This window comes from Haemorhous mexicanus, chromosome 5 (assembly GCF_027477595.1).
Source record: "Haemorhous mexicanus isolate bHaeMex1 chromosome 5, bHaeMex1.pri, whole genome shotgun sequence".
Classification (NCBI taxonomy): Eukaryota; Metazoa; Chordata; class Aves; order Passeriformes; family Fringillidae; genus Haemorhous; species Haemorhous mexicanus.
This window is the reverse complement of record NC_082345.1, coordinates 45,899,390-45,917,832: the sequence shown is the minus strand read 5'-3', so window position 1 is coordinate 45,917,832 and position 18,443 is coordinate 45,899,390. Positions and strand designations below refer to the sequence as shown.

Genomic DNA, 18,443 nt, shown 5'->3' with positions numbered 1-18,443 from the left:
AAACCAAAAAACAGGGAATCACTTTCTTAATCATATGTACTACAAGGCCAGCTTGCATCCCGAATTTGGAAAAAAAAACACTGGGACAGACTTGCTACAGAAATTTTCTGTTTAGTGAGAACAGCTCTTCACTTTGTGCTCTGATAGAACGTTGTGTCGCTCTAACAAGTGTTTCTTTCTCTGCTTTTTTTTGTCTACCTGAACACACACAAAAAGTATTTCTCTAATTTAAATTTCATAATAATTAAATAATAAGAGAAGTAATGGCCAGATGAAGCTATACTTGTTTATTTGTGTAGTTTTTTTCATAGAGTAATTAACTATTTGTAGGATATTTATATAGGCCAGTTTACACCTATTCATGTTCACCATTATGAAAGTTACACAGTTTCATACATTATATACATTGAATGCGTAATTGTGTATTTGCATTAAAATGTATTTATATTTGTAGTTGCTTGTCTCAGGACATACTTTCAGAATGTGGTCATTAGTCTCTGGTGTTCAAAGTCTGTAATGTGTTTAATGTGCTTTTGCTTGATTCTGATCTGGGGAGTATCTAATAGATTTTTACCTTTGGTATTTGACAAAATATAAGTCACTATTTCTTAATGGATGATGGAAAGATGGAACCTCCATCTTTTAAACGTGTTCAAAGTTACCACGTTGTGTAGGAATGATAACTTTGTTCTCATTTTTTGTTTAAATTAAGTATGTGTTTTATATTTTTTTTCTTGTTAAATACACTTACTAGATAAATACATCTGTTGGCAAAACACCACACAGTCCTAGGATATGTTTGTGAAGGAATCCACATAAACATTATTTTTATTTTGGTATTTATCTTGATACTTCACATAGTGACCTAAATAGTGTTCACTGAGAGCATGTTTTAGCATTCTGTGCAGACTGTTTTACAAGACATGCTATTTATAACTAATGCTATGTTGGAAGCTGTATTTGTAGAAAATTTTATTATTACTGTCACAATGCATATTACAGTGTAGAGATATTGATTTGTATTGCTGCTGGCTTTGCAGTGGATACATGAATATTTGAAATGGTTACAGTGGCTTTCCTAATGTGTTGGTATTTGGGGTTTCGGTGATGGTCTGAAATAAGGGGACTGGTGTGGCTAGTGGTACGTTGTCGCTGTGCTATGGGCACACCACACAATGCTTAGTTAAAATTTCCTGCATGGGCCTACAGGAGTTTTGAACTTGTGGTACCATCTGTATTAGTGCATCTTTGCCGTTCAGATACTCTTATGTTCAGGCACTGTGGAGAAATCTAGACAGTTCTGTACATTATTTCTCAAAATAGATTAACTTTGGGGTTTCTCAAGAATTTGTGAAAATGTGATGGAGATAATAACAAATCTAGAGGGTTCTGATGTTTTGCTTGAAGAGCTAAACTCAGACTGCAATTATACTTGAGATTTGATGAGCTGTCATCCTAGATGGAAACAGAGTGACTGTAGTATTAGTAAGAGGAATACATCTGGGAATTGCCTTTGTTGAAAAGAAAGATTGGAGAATTAATACAGTTAGTAATTGTACAGCTCAGATATTCCTGGATGTGAAGCCCAGCAGGTCTGAAGAAGCAGCCACTGAAGCAGTAAGAGGTGATGCTGTATTTGAATTGTTTTTGGGAAGTAGTGAGAATGCAGTAGAAGAGTTCCTCCTGTAAAGGAAGTGTGGACCACAGCTGTGGATCACAAGTAGATTGCATTTAAATAAAACTGAAAAATAAATTAAGACAAGCTTACATACAGTGTACTTCTCTAGAATCTGTTGGAGTTGCTGGTAGTGCAGTTTCTTCAGAGACTGATGTCATCCTCCAGCCACCTCAGTCTTTTGAAACTGCTCTCCAGCATAAGCGCTTTAGTTGGCTGATAATATATCTTTCATTATTCCCTTCTAAGCTGGAGCATTATGAGTATGAAAACATGAAATAGGATCTTAATTTCTTTCCTCTCAGTGTTCCAATAGATACTAACAAGTATTTTCATTAACTCAAATGATTTATATTTTTCTTTGAAGCATTGAACCTTTTTTTTCTTGTAATGTCTAATAAAGTGAAACTTGAAGGGTTGCTGATGCTTATAACTTTTACACTTACTTCCAATAAATATTAACAAAGATTGCCTTGGAAAAGATTCAGAACTTCATGAATGCATGTATTTGGGTTTCCTCTGTTTGCAAAGGTTTCTTGGTTGGATAAAAATTTTATAACCAAATTCCAACTAAATTGGACCATGTAGTCTCGTGTTACAAAATGTGGCACTAAAGTTTAACATATTTAAATTCCATGTAAATGTAATTAAGTTTGTATGTGATTGTGTATAACAGGCTTGGGCTGTTTAATCTGCACAAGGCCTTCTGAGTTTGCACATAATTTCCCTGAAGTTTGACAGAATCTGTCAGGGTGGAGGCTGGATGGTAGAACCCCTGGTATGGTGTGTATGGCCTCATGGGCCCACGTGGGACCTCTTTCCAAGCAGGCCAGCGCAGGCTGGTTGGGACAGTATCCAGCATGCACACTGTGGGGCACTCTACCAGGTGTTTGAAAAGCACACCTGCTGGAGTTTCCTATTTGTCTGGCATGCTGGCCAAGTACAGCATTAAGAGTCTTGATTTTTCAGCCTGTCCGATTAGGTGGTCACAACAAACCAGAAATGAAACAGACAGTGCTGAGAATCACATGTGCAATGTTTCACTGGAAGCCTTATGTGAGATAAGTCAGTTTCTGAGGTAGATAAGGTAAAGATGGAAAATGCAAACGTTGTTTTTGAAGGATTCAGCTACAAGCATCAGTTCTGACAATAGTTGGGTTTAACTGTTGAATTGGAATTCATGGTGCCCTCAAGGCCAGGGGGGAAAAAAAAAACCCAACCTGAAAAGATTGCTGATGACACTGGCAAAACACTTAGACCTGAAATCAAATCTGAGGCAGTTTGTTGGTGCACACTAAAAGTTTACGCAGAGCCTTGTAGCAAGTTGTTGTGTTTGCCATTTTCAGAAACTACTTAGGATATTTCTTGGGACAGGAATTTAGTAAGTGAACATCTATGAGATGAGTAAATGAGTGTTACATTAACTTGAGGCAGCTGCAGCAGCAGCTTTGTTAAGTTCTAAGCAGGATTTTCATTGCAGTGTGTGGCACCAGTCTCCACTGTGTGTGCCAGCAGCAGCAGTGTCAAGCTTAAATGCTTTGGCCTTGCTGAGAAACAGCCTTCTATGGGATTAAAATACTGCCTGCTATTAGGCTTCATAAATGGATTGGATTTTCAAGTAACTGTATCGGGCATAGATTCAAGCTGTAGGACTGCAAGGGATTTTCTAATAAAGATGGTGTATTTTTGAAAAGGTTGCAGCTTTTGATTGGCACCACAAGTTTGTGAGTTGTCATGGGTTCCTTCGTCCTTTTGAGTTTAGATCAGGAGTCACATCAAATTAGGGGCAGAGGGAGACTATATGCAACAATTCTCACGTTTAAAGTAATACAAATTGGAATATTCAATAGTGTGAAATCCTTATTACAGCCAGGATTTTGTCTCACGATTATCTAGGATGTTGTTGTCAATAGTATTGCAAAGAGGGAGAGGGAGTACAAGTGAACAAGCAGGAAGAGTGTGTCTGTCTTGCATCACAATGGGCAGTGTTCGGGCAAACAGAAATGGTGCACGGTCATGCTATCAGTCCCCCACTGTTGTCTTAGATAGCATGAGTTCTAGCATCATTATAGCGCAAGGATTTCATATCACCAGAGCTTCATACTGCCTTGATGTTTCTCACAGGCAGCTCCTCTAAGCACTGACTATTCCTGGTCCTTGCAGCAGTCATCTGACTCCTCTCAGTCCAGATCCCACCAATCCACTCTTTTATATCACTAGTTCTTATTGGCTACAGGTGTGGCCTGTTAAGATCAGGCCTGCTTCTAATCTTTAATAATTGGTCCAGCTGCAACTCATTGAGGGATAAGATTACCTTGTATACCACCTTCATTTGCCCATACTGTATCCCCCTACACCCCACTAGTAATGCTGTTAGAAATATAGTTTCAAGAAAGGTGAGGTGGAGAGCTGTGGTAGAAATGGCACCTGCTTGCTCTTCAGCTGAATAAAAAGGAGGGAACTGATAGTTGGACTGTGATAGTTCATGTCTGCACATGTCATGTTTTGCCAAACATTGGCTTAATATATATTTTGGTGCATTTATTGTGTCCTGGTAAAGGAGCCAAAATACCCATATGAGCCAGATATTTTATCCTCTTACATGAATCAGTTTCTGGTATACTCTAAGCCCATTCATGGCTACTGTTTATAGTAAATTATATGTGCCCCTAGATGTACCTGGTGTCAGCTTCTTTTTGTTAGTATTTTTCCCCAAATATCTGAAAACAAGCCTAAAAATCACTGGGCTGAATAAAAACCTGTGTTGTTACTAAACAAGTATTTTTCATGGACAAAAATATTGCTCATCTTCACAGAACTTTTCTCTCACAGACTTGAATGGAACAAAGTGACTTATTGCTGTCAGAGGAACAGAATGAGCAATATGAATTTGATTTTCAAAGTTATATGATCTTTTGATTTCCAAATCAAGAGATCCTGAAAGTAACTCAGGTTTTCAGAAAACATTGAAATTACTTGCCCTTCAAAAAGTAGTTGGTCTGCACATCTGTCTCTGGTTGCCCATGTATTTTCCTATTTTTCAATACTTGGCAGCATATCCTGTTCTGGCTATTCACCAGAGCTGTGTGGGTGTTTTGTTGTTTTTGGGGAGTGGTGGTGGTGTTGATTTTGTTTGGGGTGTATAGCTTTTAAAAAATTCATTTATTGTTCCATTTATTTCTTTACTTAATTTGAGTTAAACCTCTCTGAACAGAGGAGTGATCTAAGCTGAAAAGCCAAGAGTGACTGTAAATGGGTTTCATTGCATTTCAGTTTCTTCAGTATTTTGGTTCATGTGTCCAATGGGTAGCAGCAGTTCAGGGTGCCATAGTAACAGTGTGGAGCATCTTTCTACATGCGTAGAGAAGGCAGTATTCCTGATTGCTCCATCTTCACCAAGGCTTCAAGACAGTACTTAAGTGAGCTTTTTAAAAGACTTTTAAAAAACTTTTCTATCCTATATACATTGTTTGTTTCATTAGTAATTCAGTTCTGGTCTTGCATTTAGTTATTTGCTTTAGTTCTTTTTTGTAGATACTTGCTGCATCTTTCTTTGTTGGGATCTAATTGTTCAGTTGGTATTGAAGATAAAAGAGAAGTTTAGAAGATTGCTGTTGCTGGTGTATATTACCTGTGACTTTGTGAAATTAAGGAAGCATTTTGAATTCCTGAAAACCTTTTTCTGTGACCGAGGTATACCTTTCTAGCCTATAACTACAGATCCGAGTTGTTTTGAAACATGAAATTAGCCGTTGGAACTGATTATAACATGTCAGCATTTGCATAACTGTTTTTCAGTAATAGAAAAGATCCATTTATTATTTTTAACTTTCTTGTGTATTTAGAGCAAGACGTGTTTATGCTAAACTGCTCTGCTGTTTGCATAGTAGCTGTATGCCAGACTGTTGAGATTAGAATTTAAGACTAGTAAAGCTCATGTACAAGCTAATTTTGCAAAGCTTCTTCTCTACACTGAAATTCCAGGCTGTGCATTCTCTCTGCAGGAAACAAAAGGAATGTTTGGAGGATTGAGGTCTGTACAGCTGTCTGTAAACAGTTGGTACTTATGTAGCATAAAGGAATCGTACTGAAGAGTCTATTACAGTCTGGTTATTATAGTTGAAATTTAGTATTACAGTGCTGTTACACGCAATGGCTTGACAAATAGTGCAACATCCTCCCTGAATACTAGGAGTATTTTAAAGAGAATAAAGTGTTTGTGTTAGAGATGGGGAATGTATTTCTGTTGTTTGGTTTGAGGTTTGGGTTTTTCTTGGGTTGGGAGGAAGGCAGGGTTTAGCATTTGATGCTTTGGGATTATTGAGGGCTTTATTTTGTTTAGTTTTCAACTCTTCCTTGGCAAACTTGGTAGTTTGGGGTGAGATAAGAAAGGAGGATTCTTCTTTGAAGAGGCGAACCTGGATAACAACATAAAGAGCTCAGAATTTAGTAAAGTGAAGTCAATCCTTACATTGGCATAGGGAAAAATTAGATCATCACTTAAAAGTAATTTGAATCCTGGTTTCTTGTGAAATGCTTAGTAAGGCATTTGTGAGAACTTTGTGACCATTGTCAACACTGAACAAATTATGACCATTTTAATTTGCAGAGGTCTTTCAATATATACCTAAATTTTTTTCAGAGAAGAAAGGAAGTAAATTCTTGAACTTTGAGATTTTCTGTGTTCAGTGGAACTGTTAAAACACATTTTAGTAAAGTAGATATTAACAGAGGAGAAAATCTAGGATATTCATATTGTTCTGCTTTCTTGGAATATGGCTTTAATAAAAAGCATATGGTTAAGTGTATATGTTCCATATAACACTATAGAACAACATAAATTATTTTATGATATGTACAGCATTTTTTTTAATGCTTAAGTAGCTGTTTGGTCTTGGTAGAATGGACAAGTCCAGAATTTGCAGATTGTATTTTGAGTACCATATGTGTTTCTGTATAGGAATTTTTACTTCATCTTATTAAATGTTTCTATGAATTTTTTTTTCAATAATGAAACTGTTTTAAGCTCAAGCTTTGACTCAGACCAGCAAATACAAGGAAATTAGCTCTAGCCCCAGCATTTATTAGACAAACTACAGCAGTATAGCTTCTGCCACTGTAGAAATGGTACATGTGGCATCCTTGGCTGTGTACACCTGCTGTTTTCCCCTGCACCAGATCTAGTATTCATCTGACCTTGCTCAGTTTGAAAAATTACTGGAAAGCCAATGTAGAATCCTCCTACTTTTCTGAATGAGCTCTCTGAAGAGTGAGTGATTGGACAGAAAAAGGGAAGGTCAGGCTGTCTTTGAACTGCTCTTTTTGGTCTTGACCATGAATGCACAGGCTCTGTTAATTAAAATTGATTGAATTACAGGTTTGATTCTTCTGGATGTAAGATGTAAGCTAAAGGAAAGAAGTGGGATAAAAGGGTAAGGAAATGTAGGAGAAGAGAAAATATAAGATTTAGATTTTAGAACAGTGTTGAGCTATGACTTTAAAAACTTATAAACAGTTTTAGAAGGTTTGACTTTCTGTGCAGATACTCAATTGAAACTTAACTCACATAAATGAGTATTTTTAGTTTAAAGATAAAAGTCACCATATTAAAGTGTAAATTTTTAGTCTTTTAAAAACCCTAAAAGCAAATGACTTGCAGGGAAGATTTTTGCTGACTCCTTAACTGACTCAAGAGTTTATGTAATAAGGAGGGGACTATGACAGTGGTTCATATAACAGTAGCATATGTAGTACTTGGAATATCCTGAACTCTAGCCAGACATGAATGGTATTTGCATGTGATACAAATACAGCATGAGTTGCCTTATTAGCTCTGATATTTTTCATTTCTTCTGAAATGCACCCTTTTCTTAAAAAAACTGTTTGCTAACATGTTAAAGGTATGGTTATGTCATTGATACCTCACTTCATGAAATAATTACTAATTTAATGAATGGAAAATATTCCTCAGAGGTCAGTGGGAATGCAGTTTCCTTAAAATCTTGCTGATTTACTTCAGTGTCCACTGACAAAAATTATACAAAAGCTTACTCATATAGTAAATATTTTAGCATATACAAAGAGAAATATAAATGTTTAAATTCTTTTCTGATTTTACAGCATTTTTATTATTTCATTGACCTCGTATTGTCATTTTTCAGCACAGTTAAAATCTGTAAATTTAGGCAGCTTTGATCTTGACCTAGTTTCATGGAAGATTTTCAACTACATATCACTGTGAAGTTAATACTACAGTGGGTATTTTAAATTGATTTTATATACTGGAGTGTAGAAGGTTCTGAAAGTTACATTTCTAATGCTAAATTAACTGTCATTGAGGTAATTAATTTACCAAGCTGCTTGACTGTTTACTTTTTGTATATATAACTTCTGTGCTTAAAGTCCATTTTTTGTACAGTATATCAGCTTTTTTTTTTTTTTCTTAAGGGGTTCGGAGGGATTTCCAGCAGTTACTGGCTGCAGCTATGGCTCTCAGGTTCTGATCCTGAATTGGTGCCCTTGGTATCCCTGAAGTCTCATACTCTTGTGTAGTTGTTAGGATCTAGTGTACAGTTTCTCTTTAAACAAGGCAAAAAGAAAAAAGTATTTTTCTGGACTTGACCTTGGTATATGTGATGGTAATGAGCACAGAGTAGTTTTTATGATGCTTCCACTTGTAGACTTATTTTCAGTAGCAAAAGTTGAATTGGGAAAAACAGACTTAGTCACAAAAAGGAGCAATTTGTTGCAATTCATCTAAGTATCATTTTTGAAAAATGTAAAAAAATTGGCATGTAAAGCAGTAATTACACATATCTACATTTCTCTGTCACTTGTTGTCAACCTGACTCAGGATTTGTTTTTCAGCATTTTGATTATTGTTTCCAGTAAATCTTGGTGTTTCTAGGTTGCTTCCTTTGGAAGTTCTGCTTTCAGAATAAAAGATTTAGCTGCACTAAAACCACATTTTTTATAATTTTATTACAGTTATCTAGAAAAGTATGAAAAAGTGCATCATTTTGGAGAGGAGGATGATGAGGTACAACCAGGCAATCCAAAGCCACAACTTCCTATTGGTGCAATTCCAACTTCTTATAACTACCAGCAACACAGTGTGTCAGGTAATTTCTTGAGAGTAAAAGTGCTATTTCCTTCATCTGTGTGGGTGCTTTTTTTTTCTTTTTTTTTTTTTTGACAGGCTACAGAAATAGTGCATAGATAAATTTGGATTGTTATTAAAACCATCAAATCTGTAGGACTCTCAAATTATTAGTTTAATACACGCAAAAACCTTTCCACTGTGAACCAGAACAAAAGAAATATTAAAATCCATAAGCTATTTCTCTTTTCAAATATTATCCTTGCTAATTAGTAGAGTTGTGTAGTTACTTGTCTTGAAAAAAACTACCTTGAAAATTTGCAGGGTGTTTCTTTCAACCTCTAGTTTCTCCACAGAGTCAAATACCTGAATTGAGCCTACAGTTAGTTAAGCTTTAAATCAGAAGCTGGTAGGCTTTGTGGAATGGACGTGTAATTTGTTGTGTAGAAATTTACTTCAAATTGTATTACAATTCCATTCTGCTTTAATTATAGCTTCTGTTTTGTAAGCTTTTCTTTGGAGGAACGTGCTGCATTGTTACCTTCTGGAGGTGGCAGAGGAATTGATATGTTACTAGAAAGGTACACAGCAAAGTGGAACGCGTTCCACGTTTTGGCCAGACAAAAAATAGTTTGGATACTGTGAAAACTTGTTAAAAACAGCAATAATTTATGAGCAAACTTTTTCCAAAATCTTACTTACAGTAGTATTGCTTAATATATCATTTCAAGATTAATGAGTGTAGCTGTGAAAATGTTGATTGTGTTGTTTGGTTTTTTTTTTTAATTTAGATTATCTTCGTCAAAGCTATGGGCTGTCTATGGACTTAAACTCACCAAATGACTATAATAAGTTGGTGCTTTCACTGTTATCTGGACTCCCAAATGAAGTGGACTTTGCAATTAATGTGTGTACTCTTCTTTCAAATGAAAGCAAGCATGTTATGCAGCTTGAAAAGGATCCTAAAATCATCACTTTACTGCTTGCAAATGCTGGGGTGTTTGATGACAGTAAGTATATAACAAAATTTTTGCAACAGAAAGTGTGCATACCTGTTGTAGCATCTTTTACAACTCATGATAATTAAAATGTTAATAACTTACTTTGTGGTAATATATCTAGTTTTTCTCTTTACCTTGTCCATGATTACAGGTTTTATCAAATGTTACAAATACCTTTTAAGTTAGGTCATATTAAAAATTTTTTTAACAGGTTAGTGAAATGTAAGAATTAGTTTTTTGATAGTGAAGTTCAGTTGTTCAGGATGCTTAATTTACAGCGTTGGATTTCCATCTCCTTGTAGTGTATTACTGTTTCCTTTTGAATTTGTAGGAAGATGCTGACTTTCCATAATTCTTTTTTAGTGGCATTGCAGATTTAAAATTTAATAAAAGGTAGTCTGAAAACAATGACTTTCTAACATTTTTGTCCTGATACTTCACTACACATTTAACTGCAGTGAAATTCAGGTTATAAAATTCAAGGGAGAAAAGTCTTAATCTGATTTTCAGAATTACTTAATATGTTAGCACATAAATTTCAAATGAGAGTTGATTCCTGCAAAATACTAAAGTATGTCAAATAAATTCTTCAGATTTTTTTCAGTGTGAAAAAAATGCCTCCATGTCTAATAATTCCTTGTTAATGGCTTTCTGTCAAGAGAGGAGCAAAACATAAGTTAGCCTAAACCATTGTAAAATCATAACAGCATAGCTTTTATCTTGGGGTGGTGAGGAGGAAGTATTTACCAGGTTTATGTGCTGAGTTTTTTTAGTTTGGTTTGTTTTTTATGCTTTGTTTTGTTCTTTGTTGTTTGTGTTTATTTGTTTGTTTGGGGAGTTTGGTTTGTTTTTTGTTTGTGGTCAGTTGGCTGGTTTTGTTGGGTTTTTTAGTTTTGTGGGGTTGTGTTGGTTGGTTGTTGGTTGGTTTTTTTCATACTGAAATTCAGAAATTACCTCCAGAAAAAAATTGCTCAAATGAGCCTTTTCAGCCAAGCATAATCAGGTCTGATAATGTAGACGATCATATCTGTTTGAGTAGCAATCTACTTTGCATGTGTAAGCACAAACATAGTATGGTATGTCAAGGAGTCTCTTTTAAAATTCTGGGAAAGAACTAGTGTTAATCATTATATATGGTTTAGTTGGATTTTTTTAATAATTGGCATTTTAACATAATGATTGGTAGCTTTCGTCTTCTCCCCCCAGTATGGCATCAGTGTCCTCCAGCTTCTCTCTTGCTTTTTATACAAATTTCCTGAAAAATTTGTACATTTTTCAGTGTCCTTCAGATATGGTTAGAACTTGGTCATTTAAGTGTTTGCATCTAGTCCAGGCACAAGAACTTCCAAAGGAAAATATTTGAAAGGAAGCTAAAGGGAAACTTAGTCCTCCATATGATTCCGGAATGCTTGCTCTCTAGATTTTTGAAGTTACCATTGCTCCCCTGTTCTTTTGATAAAACTTCTGTTGATTTAGGAACTTGCAAATAATTTGAGTTTTGTATTGCTATTTAAGCCTTTTTTTTTTTTTTTTTGATGTTGTAGGAGCAGACAGTGTTTTTTGGAGTTCTTAACTAGAAGAACAGGTTTATTCCATGGCTTGTCTGTTTAGTGCTTTTTGAAAAATATTTGAGGTAAAGCTGAGAGGAATGATGAGCATGTAATGAACTCACTGTTTTCATTCCCTGGGAAAAACTTCATTTTTATATTACATGATTATGTCTTCTTCTGGATAAATCCAGGGAAATGTCCTAGCAGCATTAGGAGGACTAATTGGGACAAATGGGAGAAAGAAACAGCAGGGGTTTTTGAAGCATGAAACTTCAATTTGAAATACTTACGTGGTATAATAGTATAAATAATAAAGGTAAATCTGCCAGGTTTCATGCTGAAATAAATGAGTTCTCTAGTTAGTAAATTTAGGCATTATGAAAATACTATCACAGTAATTTCAGGTGGCAATAAAAATAGCTGATTAACCTCATTTAATACAAGTTTTAGATTTTTCTTGTCTATAATTAGGATTTTATAATTTTTATTATTTATAGTGTTTTTTAGGTAAAATATGTCATCAGCTTCCCTTCAGTCCCCTCCTAAAATTCAAGATGACAGTTGGATTGCAGGTCATGGGGCAACCCCAGGGGCTTGAGGGTTATATAGTATATTCAGCTTGGAGAGCTGCATAAGGCCTTGCTTTGGATTCTGTGAATTGAAAGCTAATGTGGTCTTGGAATTGAGATTTGTAGCATTTTCTACAGAATAGGAAAACGGGAACCAAAATGTTTAACTGAAATGTGTTATTAGTTCATTACAGAACTATGGCAAGACAGAGTTTATTTATAGATTGACTCAGCATTTGAATCAGATTTGACTGAGTCTTAGCTGCTTTCAAGGAGTGATGATTACAAAAGCTGTGGTAGTGGCTCAGTCAAACAGCCAAGAAAATCTATTACTGGTCTTGGTTAAATATTGAGTTTGAATTGAATGCTGTCAAAATCTTACTACTGTTTTTTAGAAAACATGAGTGGGAATTTGTTTAATTACTACAGTAGTGTTTGTGCTTACACAGTGCACATGGAAGACAGTGCTTGATGTGAGGGTGAAAACAGACCAGTCATCTTGACTCTTGGAAAAGACCTCTGGAAAAGTTTCCCCTGGAAAAGTTTTCCTCCTTGAAAAGGTTTTTCTTTTTTTACAGGATTTACAAACTAGCCCTTTCCTTACGAACTGCTTACTTTCAATTTACACTGTAAAATTGCAATAGCGGTTAATTAAATGACAACTGACATTTCAGCTGGTTTGTGCAGTATTTTTTAAGATCAAAAGGAAACACTGGAATCGTCTTTAGTGTTCTTGAATCTTTATTTAGTTGGTGGATTAATAAAAAATGCTCATTTTTAAAAATTTTACTAAATTATACTTTTTGTGCTTAAAGCTTTAGGATCGTTTTCTGCTGTATTTGGAGAAGAGTGGAAGGAGAAAACTGATAGAGATTTTGTTAAGGTAATTCAAAAAATACTAAAATAATTTTGTACTGCATATGGTGGGTATCAAATCCTTTAAAAATATTGAAAATTCTAAGAAACACTAGCATATGTACTTAAAATTACTCTCAACTTCATTCCTTTGATTTAAATATAATAGGACACTATGTCACAGTTGTCTTAAAATGTTGGGATAAGTACGAAGAAGTGTATTAAGAAAAAAATAGGTATAGGCAAATGAACAAAGGTTTCTATGTTTCTTTTTATAAGGAAACTAATGTGTGTGAAGAAAAGGGATGTTGGGCAGCATATTTACCAAGAGGCAACAATGCTGTGTTGGGTTTTGTTTTGAACTGTGATGATCAGTAAAGAAAGATTCTAAATTATAAAAATTAAGATCGCAGCATAAGAAACTATGAGAAATACTTTAATAGATTAGCAATGTTGATGGTTTGTTTGGGTTAAACTATTTTTGCACAAGGCTCTTTTAATCTTTCCACTAGAGGGCATGAGCTACTGTACAAGCAGTGAAATGAAGTAAAAATAGAACTGAAGTTTCTTTGTCCAAATGGTTATTTATTCTAGTTGAATTTTTTTAGGTGAATAAGAGCACGCATTATAGATGAAAGAGATTTGATATTTCAGCATATTTACAATGATATGGGATTTCTTTGAATTGAATTACAGGTGACTATTTATGTGGCTAAAATAGAAGAAAGCTAGATTAAAATATATTTGGATACCTTATGCTTTTATTAAATAAAAATGTGAAGAGATAATCTTCAGAGTTCCTCATAAAGGCACATTTTTGCTCAATTCTGTAATTGTTTTATATGCTGAAATATCTTGCCAGTATTACAGAACAATATTTGTTGGGAGCTGTCTTCATTTATCTTTTGTTTTATTTTTATGTAACTCAGTTTGGAAACAAGCTGTACCATAGTAGTTTTAGTTAATTGATAAGTATTGTTGAAATACCAGTGTAAAGATTGCCTAATCAAAATTGCCTAAGTAAACTTAAAACCAAGAAAGCTAAGCTCTCATATTTTGTGAGTATATGGACTTGAAAATGTGATACAAATGTGCCAAACTTAAGTGTAAAAATTAATCTTTCATAATATTTAAAATTTCCCTTTTACGCTGAAAAAAATATGTCCCGAAGTACTGTAGGTTGTGGGTTAGTTAGCTGGTCGGTTAGTTTGGTTGGTTGGGGTTTTTTTAAGCACTCTGCACTTCTGTTTTGACTTCCCACAAAGCTGTCACAGACTGTTACTGATCTAGAGCAGCAACAAGCACCATGTCTAGATCTGTAAATATCTGAAATTTTACAGTATTCTAATGTATTACATATTAATTATATAAATTTAAGTAATTGTTATAGAGGCAGGTGGTTCTTATAAATGTTTTAACAAAGTTTTAAGTAGAACCACTGTAACTGCAATAAGGTTTACTAATAAAAAACTTGGATGCTCTCCAAGATCTATTTTTGGACATTACAATGTATATAGTACCATTCTGTAGTGAAATACTGCTGGCAGCATGGCAGAAATACGCAGAAGGCATGTGAAAAACTTAACATCAGATGAAAATGTATCTCTAATGCCAGGAATTGAGATTTTTTCAGAGCATCTCACTGCAAGCATTTGTTTGACCTTACTACTGGAAGTAATTTATTTTGTACTGCAGCTGTGACTATGTCAAAACAGAAGTTGGGGAAAGCATGGGAGCTTCCTGACATAGGAGAGGGATATTTGGTTGTCAGCACCGAGGTTGTGCGTCTGGTTTTGGTGTTTGTTTTTGGGTTTTTTTAAGTGTGCTTTTGCAGTTTTAAGAAAAAAGAAAGCTATTAAGTTAGTCCTTTCGCCATTCATATTATAGTTTTTTTGGTTTTTTTTTAAATCTTCATTCTTTTGTTTGCTCATTTTGGTGCTAGTTGTGTCCTCCAGTATCACTGCGCTGTCAGTTGAAGGTGAAGATGAAAAGCAATGTGTTTCTTTATACTAAATTTCAAGGGAATCAGTTACCTTTCTTTTCTTTTTTCTTTCCCTTCCCCCCCAGTCCTTACTGCATTATATAAGACTGTTTGAAAAATTTGTATTTTTCATTATCTTAATTGCAGCAGGACATATCTTCTCACTTTTTACATAACTTATTTCTAAACTGAATCAAATGTTTTTACTAGGCAGTGAATCTGTTCCATTAATTGTCCAAATTGGAGTATTATTTAAGTTGAACCTGCTGTTGTCTCTTACAGCTATGCTAATTTGTCACATTCTCCTCTCTTGATTTTTCCTCGTGCTCCCAATAAGCTTAAACGTCTAGTTAGCTGGAATGACTGCGTGTCCTTACTTAAGGATTGGAACACCAGGCATTTAGCCATTCATCTTGTATCTCTCCTTTTTGTTTTGTTGTCCCCGTCCCCAAGCTCTGATGGCATCCTGTTCAGATGTTTTCTCCTCTAATCTGGAAACTTTCCCATTTTTGACTGTTTCACTTAGCTTTGAATATCCTCATGTTACCAAGGTTCACTTGTGAGTATAGTTTGCTTTCAGGAGTGATTTGTTTATATAGTATGTTTATAATCTGATAGATTTAGCTGTTTTTCCAGCTATTTCTTTCATGTCTCCAGCAGCTACTCAGTGTCTGATGTGTAGTGTATGGAAAGTTGCATTACATTTCTTCAGGCACCGTTCTTCTCTGTTTACTTCAGTCAAATTATTTGCATTTCCTGTTCTTGGACTACCTGAGGCCTCCTTTAGCTGTAGAGTTCCAAAACCCACATACATGCCATTCTTGTGCCTTACTTCCCTGATTTTCTTCTTTATTTTGTGATTTTTTTATTTTGTTGCCTAACTTCTTTCTATAAATATAAAAATTTTTTCATTTACTGTGCATTTATCCTCTGAATCTTTCTCAGATAGTGCACAGACATCCTTATGCACTTAAATACCTGAAATACTTTTCAAACATCACTTTTCCTGTCTCTCAGAGTAATCTGTCAAGCTGACTTGACTCCAGTTGCTCTCATTTTTTTTTTTTTAACAATAAGTCATCATACCATTGGTACATTTTGTTTTATGGACTCAAATCTCCATTGCTTTTATGAACAGTCATTTGGTTGATCTTATTTGCAGTGAATTCTGTATAATCCTTTGCATTTTTTTCCAGAGGAACTTGGGTAGTGACAGTGATCAGACTGTGAATGTGAATCAAGTTCTTTACCTTTCTTCATTATCTCTTAGCATCTGGATGTCATGAAGCCCTATTTGGTTGCTTCCAGGTTTTAGCTTTGTTTCTATTACCATCTTTCTAGTCCATTATTTAAATATATGTATAGAAATAACTAGTGATAAAGACTGTTACCTTTACACTGTCTTGTTTATTTCTATTAATATGTAGTATAAGATTGCAGCTATCCTTCGTAGTAGGGAATAAGTAACTGCTTGGGATGCTGAACTGATTTTTTGTTGCCTTTGTGCTGTGTGTTTTTCAAATGAATGCCCAGAAAGCTTCATTATTTCTTTCCATTTTTGCTGTTCCTTTGGGGAAAAAAAAAATTGTCATATTACACCTGTTCCCTTGTAACAGAATTTTGCCTGCATGCCTTCATCTTCTGTGGCTCTTGGTGATAGCTTCAGTATTAATTAGAAAAATCTGTTTGTCACAAACAGTAAGAAGTTAAGACTTTTTTCTAGCTGTTTTTGTCTTTGCTAAAATGAGGTAATAATCCTTTCTGTGCAAGTAAATCCTCTTTACTAAACAGTACTTGGACGCCATTTAGCAATACTGCAGTGAAAATAAAACTCTTTTCCTTTCAATTTAGAAAATCTGTAGTATTGTATTTATCAAGAAAATAGTAGTGTCAAGCTTGGTATGAATGCTGTAATTTAGTAATTACATTTGCATAGCAAAATTTCTCCTGCTGTTCAGCTGGTTGTACTTCCCATCCTCCCCTTTTTATCCAGATTTATTGGTGGTTTTATTCTGTGATTATAGTCAAAAGAGGAATGGTATTTCATTAGTGAGTCAAAGAAATGTACAAATTTTTATTAGTCAAAGGAAGGTTTATATCTTTATTCAGATATACACATTAGAATGCATATATCATTATATATTTTTATATTATTATACATCACACTATGTATTTTTATTATCTTGCAAACCTTAATTCCTTGATTAATTCTTGAATTTCAACAGGACTAGCAACAAAACAACTATTTACAGACCAGGCCATAAATTTCTAAAGTAATTTGAATTCCAGTCTGCTGAAGTGTTCTGCTTTGGTTATATTTGTAAAGGTTTTTTGTGATGGTAGTGGTTGTTTCTCTCTTTTTATTGTGTTATGATGAAGTAGGAAACAGAGCAGCAGCTTTAAAAAGTCTTTCCAAGTAGCAACTTCTTGCAGGAGTCTTAAGATGTGCTGAGAGTGGGAGGAGTCACCTTATTCTGCCTTAGGTCATCACCGTTTGTAGGAGATGAAGGAGGATGAGCTGTACTTTTCCTCCATTTGGAATTGCTGTATTTCTAATGATGTGTAGAAAACTGCCCCATAGTTGCAGTATGTGCTTCAGCAAAGCACTTCTGTGGTGGTGTTGGTTGACTGTGACTGCTTACTTCCAGTGCTTGAAGGGAAGAATTTCTTTACATAAAGTACTGAACGTCTTGCATATCATGACTTCTGTTACTATCAGATGAATCAAGGTACTAGGAAATTTTAAACAACAATTATTTTAGTATTATTTCAATATTTTAACATAATAGAAGTAGAAGTAATTAATATTTTAAGAAATAGCCCCTAGAAATTAAGTATTTTTAATTCTTTCTTCAGTTTTGGAAGGATATTGTTGAGGATATTGAAGTTCGTGATCTAATTTCTGACAGAAGCAAATCTCAAGGTGAGACATCTTGACTAATCTTAATTACATGCATGTTGGTAAATCAAGCAAAGGAAGGACTAATATATATTTATTTACTTCATAGATATTCCATCAGAAGAATGGATTTGGGAATCCTTATTTCATCCACCTCGCAAATTGGGCATTAATGATATTGAAGGGCAGCGGGTACTTCAGATAGCAGTGATTTTACGAAATCTTTCTTTTGAAGAGGGAAATGTTAAACTTCTGGCAGCTAATCGTACTTGTCTTCGGTTCCTGCTACTCTCTGCTCACAGTCACTTTATTTCTCTACGGCAGTTGGGGCTTGACACACTGGGAAATATTGCAGCAGAGGTAATGTGCTTTCAAACAGAGCAATTCAGATATAAACTGGTAAAAGCAGTAGTGTCAATGAAATTTTTTTTTTTTTTTTAAATCACTGGATGGAGAAAGAAATAATTTTTTCTCTGAATTTGTAATTAGCATTTTGAAAACAAGTGTTCAGAGCCAAAACTAAAATATGACTGTATGTGTCCGTTTGCTTAAGTAGAATCACAAGATGAAGACTGATGATGTAGGGAGATAAGAAGATGCTCATATTGGATAATTTTCTGTTTAGTTTCCCAGAGAGAAGAAAGGAATTTGTTAAGTTCTGCAGTCTGTATGCTTGCTTCTTCAATTTGTAACTTTTAGTCATGACTTCAAAACAGTGTATTTAGGAAAGAGGGTTGTAGAAGATTTTATGTCCTGTATACTGTACTTTGTGTAAACTAGTCATATGCTACTGGGTATGCTGCTAGAATTTATA

General features: G+C 34.7%; 1 protein-coding gene across 1 annotated transcript in view; it reads left to right on the top strand.

Annotated features, from left to right (window-relative positions):
- ARID2 (AT-rich interaction domain 2) overlaps nt 1–18,443 on the top strand; it is a 93,838-nt gene that overhangs the window by 45,406 nt on the left and 29,989 nt on the right. The window contains exons 4-8 of the mRNA XM_059847031.1: nt 8,663–8,796; nt 9,566–9,784; nt 12,710–12,777; nt 17,587–17,653; nt 17,739–17,989. Coding sequence (XP_059703014.1) covers nt 8,663–8,796; nt 9,566–9,784; nt 12,710–12,777; nt 17,587–17,653; nt 17,739–17,989 — 739 coding nt within the window. The remainder of the gene's footprint in view (nt 1–8,662; nt 8,797–9,565; nt 9,785–12,709; nt 12,778–17,586; nt 17,654–17,738; nt 17,990–18,443) is intronic.